Here is a 12,821-nt window from a genome sequence, read left to right on the forward strand (position 1 = left end):
GCTGCTCCACTTTATCCAGTTAATTTGCCTTACATAGCTACAAAAGATGGCCCATGTGCTAGGCCCCTGTCATCCATGTGGGAGAACCCGACGGACTTTCCAGTTCCTAGCTCAAGCCCAGCTGTTAAGCCACTTTGAGAGTGAATCAGTGGATGGAAGATTTATCTCTCCCTCTCTCTGTTATTCTGCCTTTCACTCTGTATAGACACACATTCCCTAATTGGACCTGCAGGACCTAGGATGCCCTCTGCTGGTAAAGGAAGCAACAGTAAGAAGTGATGCATCCTCAACCTACAAATGGTAGCTGAGTTTCAGGAAATGTCAGCCTCAGAAACTTCAGGAGCACAAACAATGTTTCTCTTGAATGAAAGCCACAAGAGTAGGGGACAGCTTGTAGTATCCAAAGTTCATATTTTCCCTCTTAAAAAATGTAGGCTGAAAAAAAAACACCCCAGAAATTCCTCTTGAAGCACAGAAAAAAACTATTAAAGAATAATAAAACAGCACAATAAGCTTTTGTTTTTAGACCATCTAAAGGAAGAGTGCCTTTCAATCCCTTTGATGGGTGAGCTCTTGGGTCGGGGCTGGAACACAGTGAGGATCTGGAACTGGAAGACCTGTGTCTGAGTAGGAGTAGCTAGCTGTGAGGAGGGCTAGAAATTGGATGCAGGTCCTGGGAAGCTCCTACATTAAGCATGGGATCTTGTGAGCTGGCAGCCTGGTTGTAGGCAATGACCAGCAATTTAGTTGTTCTCTGGGTGGGTTGCTCACTCTCTGAGCACATCTTGGATTGGACAGTGATCCCCATGGCCCCCACGCTGTGGCTGTGGTGCTTAGCATGTTTGGGGTAGAAGTTTGTCCAGGTGAAATCATGGTGGGTGTCCTTTATCCTTTAACTCCTGCTAAATGTGGGGTGCCTTGGGTAAAGTTTGGGAGTCTTTCAGCCAGCTCTAATAGCTACTGAACTCACCATTATTCCACCCAGATAGTTGTTCAATTATAATTTTTTCTTTTCCACTTCATACAGCGTCCCCTAGCTTGGGTACTGATACCTTGGTTTGCACTTGAGGATGATGAACTAGAGCAACAATGAATGTACATGTGATCTGTCTTATAAATGATTACTTATCACCAGCAAGAGTGGGTACTTTAGCAAAACTCACTAATGTGACTTGGATTCAGGTTTCAGATGAGTGTATTATCTTAGTCTTCTTACATTCAGTAATTGATGCAAATAATTCATTGGCTATTCAACCTATCCAGTGTGGCTGTTTTAAAAAAGGAGTCTCCTTAGGCTGCTTAGTAACCTGAACCCACAAATACAGGTGCCAGGTGTGGACCAGGGTGCAGAATCTGCTAGTGCACACTAAGAGCCAGATCTAGTGAGGGGTCAAGTCAGGTCACAGCACCCACTTGCTCATGCATAAACTAGGGCTGGGGGCTGGCGGGGCCAGGCTGGGCTATAGCAACCACCAGCTAGCATGTGAGTGAGCTTGGGGTGGGCTAGGCAGTAGCACTTGTTGGTGCATTTGAGAGCCAGCTCTGGGAGCAGGCCTGGAGGGGGTCTTTAGGATCTCCTGACTAGACTGCAGCACACATTGGCACAAGTCTGGTCTGCAGGTGGGACCAGGTGGGCCATAGCACCCACTGGCACATGCAGGGGCTAAGCTCAGGAGTGGGTCTGGCTGGATTTCCTAGGGGTCACTCCATCAAGGCCACAGCACTTGCCTGTGCACACAGCAACCAGGGTTCTTAGGAGTCAGTTCAATGGGTCTACTCCACCTGATCCCCAAACTCAGGGAACACCACATGGAAGTTTGGTCTGGTTTGTTGTGGGAATGGGCCACCTCCATTGCTGATTCATGTAAGGAAAGACGACATACCAGATACACACGAATGTGACAGGACAACTGGCCTCTGTGACTCAATAGAGGATCTTGAGTACTTCATGAAAAGACACAGAGAGGGTTGAAAGTTACAAGCCAAAATCTCTACCAGGCATTTAAGGATATGGGCATAATGAAACAGGCTACCGACAAGTATGGAAAGTGGTGTCTCATACTTGGTGCTAGGAAGCCAACAGCATCTCAGAGCAATTGAGAGTACTCAAGGAACACCCTTAGGACATTTTTTCCATATCAGGGTACCTGGTTTCCCCAAATCAGGGGACTATCTCTGTCCCCTGGTGCTGAAGCGATCTGCAACAAGGAGTGGTGCAACATCTCCCTCTCATGCGTGGTCACAGGGGGGAGATGGGGTCTTTTCCATTGCCTATCTCCCCTCTGCTTCATCCCACCTAGAGACCTTCATGGGTCTGCAATCCCCTCATCTATGTAACATCTTAAACTAAGCTTAAATTTTAAAAAATATTTATTTCAAAGGCAGAATGATACAGAGAGGAATTTTTCATTTGCTGGTTCACTCCCCAAACAGGCCAGGCCAATGCCAGGAGGCAATTTCTCACATGGAGGACTTGGGCCACCTTCGGCTGCTTTCTAAGGTATAACTGCAGGGAGCCGGATCAAGTGGAGCAGCCCAGATTCCAACTGGCTTGAGATGCAGGTGGTGGCTTAACCCATTGTGCCCAAACACTGACCTATTAAGAATTTTCCATCCCCTTGTTCTTTAATGTAATTTGTATATTATGTAGCTTTAATTTTGACAATTGTTGCTAGCATCGGATCAGTCATAAATGCAGTGTTTGACACCTGAAGTTTATCCCTTTTGCTATTAGGAAAAGTACTTGTTGTAATATCCTTCAGATTTTCAATCAGAAATTTTGTATGTCATTTTCAGCAGAGTACTTTAAAATTTATTTGAAAGGTAGAGCAATCAATGGTCTTCTATTGGCTGGCTCACTTTCCTAGCTGCCCCCAATAGCCTGGCTGAAACCAGAAGTCAGGAACCCCATCTGGGTCTCTCAGGTAGGTGGCAACAATTCAAATGCTTGAACATTACCTTCTGCCTCCCAGGTACATTAACAGGAAGCAGATTCAAAAGCAGTCAGGACTTGATCACACACACTCACATGTATGTTAAGTGGACTTAAATTGCTGGTCACGATATAGTGGAATATCTGGTTGACAATCAGCTTTGAGTTGAATCAAAGGATTTCATATCTAAGATGCATTTTTAAACTGTCATATCCATCATTCCTTAATGTATTCCAAATTTTCAAGCTCTGAGTGAGAATCATTCTTTCACTCACATGCTGGGGTCAGGCTAAAGCGTAGAGTCGAGAACTGCATCAGTGTGCCCTAAGTGGTTGTCAAGAACCCAACCTGTCATAAAATAACTTAAAAAAAAAACAAATTAAAAAACCCCTCAGCTCTGCCAGGCTACAAAACCTGCTCTGATTTGTTTTTTCTGTAAAGTATCATGTGTTTAACTATTTGTTAAGTAAATGTTCAACCTCATCTACAAAGATAGGCCCCATTTTTTTAATGAAGATTAATTTTTTTGGAGAATGGAATTCAAAGATAAGTCTATTTTGATGCAACACCTTAAAAATATGCAATGCTGCACAAATTTGCGTGTCATCCTTGCGTAGAGACCATGCTAATCTTCTCTGTATTATTCCAATTTTAGTAGATTTATTTTTATTGCAAAGTCAGATATAGAGAGAGAAGGAAAGAGAGAGATCTTCCATCCAATGAATCACTCCCCAAGTGACTGCAACAGCCAAAGCTGTGCTGATCCGAAGCCAGGAGCGTCTTCCATGTCTCCCACGCGGGTGCAGGGTTCCAAGACTTTGGGTCATCCTCAACTGCTTTCCCAGGCCACAAGCAGGAAGCTGGAGTGGGGCTGCTGGGATTAGAAGTGGCACCCCTATAGGATCCTGGAGCATTCATGGTGAGGACTTAAGCTGTTAGGCCACTGCACCAGGCCCAACAGGCTCCATTCTACCTCATGGACCAACTACTTTTCCAAAACATATGAAACAATACTGCTTAATTTAGGACTACATTACAACTGCCAGCATGTTATTTAAAAACAAATCATTCACTATTTAAGGGGAGGGGGGAAGAATCCTGGAATCAACTTTACAAAGTTACCTACAAGACCTTTAATTTTCATATTCATTGTATAATGACTCCTTAGCAGGGGCAGACAACATCTAGCCTTTGGGCTATATAAGTCCCCAAAATCATTTGGTTTGGCTCTGCCAAGGCAATTATAGGTGGCACTTGATATTTAATAAAGCTATCGTGGCTCATTTTTATAAAAAGCTTATTTTTTTTTTAAGATTTATTTTTATCTTTTTTTATTGGAAAGGCGGATATACAGAGAGCAGAGACAGAGAGGAAGATCTTCCGTCCGATGATTCACTCCCCAAGTGAGCGCAACGGCCAGACTGTGCTAATCTGAAGCCAGGAGCCTCTTCCGGGTCTCCCACATGGGTTCAGGCTCCCAAGGCTTTGGGCCGTCCTCGGCTGCTTTCCTGGGCCACAGGCAGGGAGCTGAAAGGGAAGCGGGGCTGCCGGGATAGAACTGGCGCCCATATGGGATCCCGGGCGTGCAAGGCGAGGACCTTAACCACTGCACCACCACACCGGGCCCTAAAAAGCTTATTTTTTAAAAGATTTATTTGTTTTTATTGGAAAGGTGGATATACAGACGAAGGAGACAGAGGAAGAACTTCCGTCTGATGATTCTCTCCCCAAGCAGCCACAACAGTTGGAGCTGAGCCAATCCAAAGCCAGGAGCTAGGAGCTCTTCTGGGTCTCCCACACGGATGCTGGGTAACTTCATAATTTTGTATAGCTTGTGTATACCTACACAGTGTTTAGGGAAGAAAAAAGGTTCCTTATCCCTTCCTTACAGGAAACATATACTAAATACATATACATAATGACATACTTTCCTCCCTTCACCCTGGATCAAAACAAACAAACAAACAAACAAAACAAAAAAGGAGCACGAGAAGCAGCAACAGACTAGAGAAATAAATCAATGGACAACTCAAGCAAGTTATTTTATTTTGATGAATAAAAGCAGTAGTTGGCAATTGAAAAAGTTACTTCTTCAGTAAGATAGTATATATAACATGGGCCTCTTCTTCTACTTGAAAACAAGTCCTATAGAAATCATACATTATTGGGTTCCAATTCTATTAGGACAAGCAGCACACTAAAGGACGTGCTAGAGCCTATCGTTGGTTCAAAGCATAGGACAGAATTGTGACACACACAGGGCCATCAGTTCTTGTTTCTCAAAGCAAATCCTGAAGCATCACTTGCAAAGACACATCTCTCCCTAGCAGGCATATCCAGGCTTGAGCCATGGTGGTTTCCCATCACTGGTCAGTAATTGTATTTCAGTCTTGAAGCAAGTAGTTGGGGTTGACTACCAAGTACGGATCTTCTTCATAGCTTTCACTTCCCTCTGTGGAGCCTTTCAATCCAGCTTGGGTGAGCTCAATTAGAACGTGATCCTGTCAAACATGAACATTTGTCCTCAGATCTCCAGTAGTTTTATGAAAAAATGTCCACACACCAATCCTTTTGAATGCTTTAATACTGACATTTTTCTTTCCTATTCTCAGCAAAAACTCAGACTATCTTTTTGGTTGCTGTTGGGATACTTGGAATCCATTTGCTTTTCTTTCTTCCTTTTTAAACATGACTTATTTGGAAGGCAGATTTACAGAGATAGAGAGACAGGGACAGAGACAAATCTTTTATCTGCCAGTTTACCCCTCAAATGGCCACAATGGTCAAGACTGAATGAGGCCAAGACCAAGAGCTTAATTCAGGTCTCCAAAATGGCTATCTGGGGTCCAAGTATTAGAACCATCTTTCACTCTTTTCCCAGATACATTAACAGAAAGTAAGAATGGAAGTGGAGCAGTCAGGATACAAACCTGTACTTAAGTGGGTCATCAGCATCATAGGCAATAGCTTCACCCAGTAGCCACAATAAAAGTCTCAGGACTAAATCTTAAAATCATTATTAACACTCTCCTAAATGCCTTTCCCAAAAGGATGGGGATCTTTTCATTTATTTCCTTCTTAAAAAATTAAGTTCAATGGATATTGTGATTTTAGTATTTTCCAGATCATTAAATCAAATGTTATAAATGTAATTTTAACAAGACAAACAGAAACCAATGTTGTATAATTAGGACTATACAATTGTGCAAAATTCAGTTTAATGCTAGTCATTTCATATTTACTGCCCACTGAACATAATCATATACCCCTCATGCATAATTCAGAAGTAGAATCAAGAGAGAATAAAAGCAAAAGTACACTGTCATTTAGCTTCAAATCTTGATTAGAGATTTCAAGCCCAGGTATAACTGTCATCTGAAAATGTTTACTATGAGAACCATATGCCCAAGAAGAAATTCAAAAAAGAATTATTTAATCCTAAGAATATAAGTAAAGCCTTACAGTAAATACCCTGATGTCAACAAGGGGGATTAAATATTCTGAAGCCCTCACTGTGTGCCCTTCCACAGCTTCTCAGGAAGCACATCTGATCAGCACAATGTAAGTTCTTATAGTCTGCTGGAGCAAGGCAACCCTGCTTTAGATCAGTGAGTTTCACCTTTTGTTCCACAGTCCTGATCTGGGTTTCTTACTGGGTCATTTTCTCAAGGGGCAAGGAGGGACAAGTTGACCAGTGCTAAGACATTTCCCACCAGTACAAACGTAATTCTGAGCATGTTTCACTTCAGTTTAGCTTGACCTTTCATGCATTTCATGTATTAATTCTAATCTAAGTGTTCTCAATTTCCTACATACACACAACACACACACACACATATATAAACACACCCTGTAATCAAATACTGATCTGACTCCTCAGGAAAGCAGTTTTTCCTCATATATAACACACTTTTAAGATTAAAAAGAATGCTTCTAAAATTTAATGGAAAATAGAGTTAAAATATTACTTTACTTTGGTACACAGAACTTATGCAAACGAAGATGTTCAAACTTTGTGGAAAATGCCATCATAAAAAAAAGTATGGGTTCCAAAAAATTTGTGCACCTAAAAATATTTATCCTTTAATTTGTTCCTCCACAGACCTATTAAAATAACCTGAATCCCTCGTCCTGAAACTTTATCTTGGTATACTTTAGACCACTTGCACTCACTGCCCAACTTACCTTCCTTGGCTTTAGGGATGCTGGTTACCAATGAACTAACAGGCATTTCATGTTAAATGTTTTCAAAAACAGTTTTTCCCTCCTCAGTCAGTGTCATTTACCCAATAACCATTGGTCAAACACGCAGGAATCCTCCTTGATGTCTTCATAATTCCTCTTTATCAAAACCTGTGAGTCTCCCTGTGTGTCTATATTTCCTGTTCACTGCCTCAGCAGCCTGCACAGTGTACCATGCCTGGGCTTCCTTTAGCACCTCTTCTCTGTCAACAGCAGTTGTCTTCTTAAAGATAAATTGTTTTACTGCCCTGTTTGCCAGTTAGACTTATAATAAAATGTACTCTTACCATGGGCTGCAGTACACTGCAGTCTAGCTCTGTCTCCCTCATGCACCTCATAGCACAGCACTCTTCCCCTTGCCCTTTCACCCAGTGACACTGGTAGGCAACTGTGTACGTACATCTCAAGCTCAGTGAAAAGGTAAGAGATAAAGATAGAAATCTAGGAAACAACAGCAGGTGGAAAATCCCTAAGCCAAGGAAGATAAATTGGGCAGTGAATGCAACTGGTCGAAAGTACACAAAGATAAAGTTCCAGGAAAAGGGATTAAAGGTACGTCCAGTATGAGAAGATCCAGGAAAATGAGATCACTTAGAAATCCAGTGAACAAAATATTGCCAGAAGGAATACCTTGTGACAAATACTTCTGACAAGCTGAATATCTAGGATGACCAGTGGCAAGTACAGAAAACATACTAAGGGCTTTAAGAGAGAGATGGACTGAGAATTCTACCATGCTATTATGAGGCTGACCAAGACAGAAGTTAGAACATGTCTGCTTCAGACATATGGTCATGAATCTAAGTAACACAGGGCATGTGGACTGTATGCCTTTCTCCAAACACTTTTAGTTGCTTAGAGATAGGAAGGTGCACAAAGAAATTGAAAATTAATCAAGGCTGGGGTTAAAGGAGATAAAGGAAAAAGTTGAAAGTATAAAATGAGAATGATTATTGGGCTGTGTAAGGCGGAAACCAAGATATAAGGAAGATAAAACATAGGGAAATAAGTGGTAAAGATACTTAAACATTTACTGCATGACCAAAGGTGCAAAGGGCTACAGGACATAAAGAACAACAATACTCAAAACAGCAAGAATCCAAAGCCATCTTCCCAGATTTAACCTGCTCAAGTTTTCATTGTAGTAGCAGAGTATGTCACTGACGCTGTCTCCCTTGTTTCATAATGAGTAACTCCAACCACGTTCAAATAATACTAAATAAATAAACATCAAACAAATCTTCACCGAGAATAGGTGAACCCCCTTCCCCCATGACATACTATGGTAATGCAGATGTATACATACATAGTGTGTGAGTCGATGAATAACTTTCTCGATGATTCTCTTTTTATTTATAAGTTCCTCTTCAGAATCTATTTCTGATTCAATTTCCTTCAAGTACCAGTTAACAAGCTCACTCCTCTTAAGTGCCGACTCATCCTCTTCTGCAACAAAAAGTACATTTTAAAAGACTCATTTTCTGGCAAACGGTACTGTCAAGCCAAATTGAATTGCCAATCCCCAGGGTTTATGTACACAGTAAGATCTCTTTTTTTTTTTTTTTAAGATTTATTTATTTATTGGAAAGTCAGATCTAGAGAGAGAGAGGAAGAGACAGAGGAAGATCTTCTGTCCGACGATTCACTCCCCAATTGAGTGCATGGGCCAGTGCTATGCTGATCTGAAGCCAGGATTCAGGAACTTCTTCCAGGTCTCCCACACAGGTGCAGGGTCCCAAGGCTTTGGGCTGTCCTCGACTGCTTTCCCAGGGCACAAGCAGGGAGCTGGATGGGAAGTGGAGCTGCCAGGATTAGAACCGGTGCTCATATGGGATTCCTGGCGCGTTCAAGGCGAGGACTTTTAGCCGCTAGGCCATGCTGCCGGGCCCCACAGTAAGATCTTATACAGATAACTCACTACGTCAGAAAGTATATGTGATGAAATATAAGGTTCCACAATGTCATAATAAGCCTAAAATATCCTGTCATATTACTATATCCAGAAATGGAGACTCTAAATAGATTCGAACAAATGTTTCTTAAATGTATTAATATTTCAAAGTATGAAGTTTTCCTTCCTTTGTATGTTTCAATTACGAAGATGCTTGCCAACGGTAAGAGAAAGGTGTAATGGGTTAAACCATCACCTATAATGGACATTTCATAAGAGTGCCAGTTCAAGTCTCAGCTGAACCACTTCCAATTCAGCTCCCAGCTAATGTGTGAGGGAAAGCACTGGAAGACAGCCGAGGTCGTTGTGACCCTGTGTCCCTGTGGGACACCCACATAAAGCGCTTGGCCTTGGCCTGGCTCAGCACCAGCTGTTGTAGTCGTCTGGGGAGTGAACCAACAGATGAATGATCTCTAACTCTGCCTTTCAACTAAATAAAATAAATCTAAAAGAAAAATGTTCTTGAATGTAACTTTTCCTTTTTTGGGAAGGAAAAAAGTCAACTAAGAAGTCAAATCCATAGGCTTTCACCTAAAATGAGAAAACTCAGCAAAACCTAGACATAAAAACTGAACTCTCATGTGAAAGCAACATGCTGTCTTTGAGCCCCTGCTGCATCTGCATGTTGACGCTGGAGGGGAGGGGTGGGGAGCAGGCTGCAACACCACAGCACAAACCTGCACATAACTGAGGCCACTGGCCATTCAGGAGCAGCCTATTATAAACACCCCGTCTCCTGAGGTGGTTCCCAGGGCAGGGTGGAGGGAGGGGATTAAATAAATAAATAAATTTTTTAAAATGTGAAAGTAACAACTAAACTCAAGAGAAAGGTGGGTCGAGTAACATCATAACTATCCCAGAAATGAAGTGCAATAGAAAAAATTCTACTTAGGTTCAATTCTAGTCATTGCAAACACAATGAGGAAATTTCAGCCTTAGTAATAATGGCTTTGAAAAAATAGGTGGATGTCAACGGTATCTTTGCTCTATTAGTTTTCTTTAAAAAAAAAAAAAAAAAGACCTGCTTATCTTTTATTGGAAAGGCAGATTTACAGAGAGAGACAGCAAGATCCTTATTCCAGTGGTTCACTCCCAAATGACTGCAATAGCTGGAGCTGAGCAATACAAAGCCAGAAGCCACGAGCCTCCTCCAGGTCTTCCACATAGGGGTAAGGTCCCAAGGCTTTGGGCCATCTTCTGCTTTCCCAGGCCACAAGCAGGGAGCAGATTGGAAGCAGAGCAGGGAGCACGAACCAGAGCCCATATGGATGTGACTGCTTGCAGGGGAAGATTAGCCAACTGAGCCATCACACCGGTCCCACCATCAGTGGTTTTGTAAGTCTAAAATTTTGTCCCTATCATCAAGGAGAAAGAGAATAATGAGGTACTACCGAATACAAGAACATAGGAGTTACTAAATCTCTTTTAAGAGGAGTGGAGATAAACCCTGATGCGAAACCCTTCTCTTTCCTGCTGGTCCACTGTTCCTAGGCAACAAGCCAAGAAACATTAATCAACTCCGTATCTTCAGTAAGCTAAAACAATCTCTAGTGTTTTCTCTCTCTCTGTAACAGATTGGACACTGTGATGACAAAACAAGTCCAGACAGCAGCTCAGTTATCACTCAAGGTTTTAAATAAGAATCACTTGCTGCTGGGGCCAGCACTCTGATATAGTGCGCTAATCCTCTGCCTGCAGTGTCTGGGTACTACTGCATTTCTGATCCAACTCCTTACTAACAGTCTGGAAAAGCAGCAGAAGACAGCTCAAGGCTTTGGGCCCTGCGCTCACGTGGAAGATCCAGAAGCTCCTGGCAACCAACTTTGGACTGGCCCAATTCTGGCCATTGCAGCCATTTACAGAGTAAGCTAGCAGATGAAACATCTGTCTCTCCTTCTCTTTAACTTTTTCAAGTAAAATAAACATTTTAAAATTTAAAAATAAACTGAAAAAAAAAATCACCTGATGCCTAACCCTAACTACCAAATGAAAACTTTAAATAAACTCCATTACATTGTTTCTCCATCTGTTGGGTGATAACACGTTGAATAGTATGATAAAGCAGTTAAGGCAGAAGTGTAGAATACCCACATATTGCAAAGAGGGATACACAATATTGCCTTTAAGTAGTTTAGATTTTTCTGGGTTCAATTTAAATAGTATATGAAGTTCTAATACTCTGGGAGTCTGTTTGTTTTAAACAAAGCCATTGTAGGTAAAAACAAAACAAAACTGGGCTCGGCGCGGTGGCGCAAGTGGTTAAAGGTCCTCGCCTTGCACACCCGGGATCCCATATGGGCGCCGGTTCTAATCCCGGCAGCCCCGCTTCCCTTCCAGCTCCCTGCCTGTGGCCTGGGAAAGCAGTCCAGGACGGCCCAAAGCTTTGGGAACCTGCCCCTGCGTGGGAGACCTGGAAGAGGCTCCTGGCTTCGGATCGGCATAGTATCGGCCCGTTGCGCTCACTTGGGGAGTGAATCATCGGATGGAAGATCTTCCTCTCTGTCTCTCCTCTCTGTATATCCGCCTTTCCAATGAAAAAATAATAAAAACAAATCTTTAAAAACAAAACAAAACTGCATGTGTTTCTTAATGTTATTAGGTCTTAAACTGCTTTAAAGCTAGTAAAGTTAAGTCCAGAATACACTTAAATCTTTGACAATCAGCTTGTATGGATCTATTCAGAACAGCAGACATACTGATTCTATTAGTTTATCTTGCTAATATGAGCCTAACAATTTATTATCTTTTCTGAGATACAAGTGTATAGCAACCAAAAAGTTCATATAAAAGACTGAGTATGTATGTAGTGCTATGAATAGACTCACCTTCTTCCATCTTCCTGAGGTGAAGCACAATAAGGTTCGAGATCCGACAGTACTCGGAGAAGCCCAATCTTAAGCAAGGTTTCTGAACAGCATCTTGATTGACAGCTTCGCTGTAGCCATTGATTCCGTTCACAGGAGCGGGGCTATCAACATGACCTAAGCGAAAATTTAACTTCCTGAATGTTGTAACAGTGTCAGTAGCATTCTGTATCAAGTGTTTCTATTGACTCATATTCTATTTATTTAGTATTAATTTCAAAACAAGCATATACAATTATGTATATCACACAATTTCACAAAAAATCAGAAGCAAATTTATCAGCTGTACTAGTGAAGACAAAACTTAATTGAGCTTGAACCCGAGCAGTGGGAAATGTAATGATCTCATGATTTAAAAGTTCATTACATTTGGTGATATGGTTCAGCTGACATCTATGGGCACTGGTGTCCCAGCTGCTTCACTTCTGATCTAGCTCCCTACTAATGAACAAGAGGAAGCAATGGAAGATGGCCCCAGGTGCTTAACCCTGTGGAAGGCTCAATAATGACCAGTCTTTGCTGTTGAAGATCAATAACTGGTAGGAGGATCTGACTCTCCTTTTCTCTTTGTAACTCTTCCTTTCAAATAAACAATTTTTTTAAGCTCAATTATGTACAAAATAAAAATTATTCTGTCCGCTTCGCTTAAAAACATTTCTAATTCAAAACCCAAAATACTAAATTAAAATCTATACCAGGCAATTTGAAGCCAACTATCAACAATGATACATTTTCTTTCATTTTTCAGGCACATACATTTCATATCAATGATTTAATTGTACTTTAATTTATAAACAACGAATTCAATTCAAATTTATTTTCTCCCCTTCT

General features: G+C 41.5%; 1 protein-coding gene and 1 non-coding gene across 2 annotated transcripts in view; both read right to left on the reverse strand.

Annotated features, from left to right (window-relative positions):
- Window positions 1–3,505: 3,505 nt before the first annotated feature.
- On the reverse strand, window positions 3,506–3,608 carry LOC121151001. The gene has a single exon (XR_005883093.1). It is a non-coding gene; the product is annotated as a U6 spliceosomal RNA (small nuclear RNA).
- Window positions 3,609–4,962: 1,354 nt separating this feature from the next.
- The window catches only part of MCM6 (minichromosome maintenance complex component 6), a 36,330-nt gene continuing 28,471 nt past the window's right edge, over window positions 4,963–12,821 (reverse strand). The window contains exons 15-17 of the mRNA XM_040971512.1: window positions 11,952–12,107; window positions 8,482–8,621; window positions 4,963–5,434 (exon numbers count right to left, since the gene is read on the reverse strand). Of these exons, the coding sequence (XP_040827446.1) occupies window positions 5,318–5,434; window positions 8,482–8,621; window positions 11,952–12,107 (413 nt within the window). The 3' untranslated portion in view covers window positions 4,963–5,317. The remainder of the gene's footprint in view (window positions 5,435–8,481; window positions 8,622–11,951; window positions 12,108–12,821) is intronic.

Source organism: Ochotona curzoniae, unplaced genomic scaffold, assembly GCF_017591425.1.
Source record: "Ochotona curzoniae isolate NIBS_2020 unplaced genomic scaffold, NIBS_Ocur_1.0 contig_2210, whole genome shotgun sequence".
NCBI lineage: Eukaryota > Metazoa > Chordata > Mammalia > Lagomorpha > Ochotonidae > Ochotona > Ochotona curzoniae.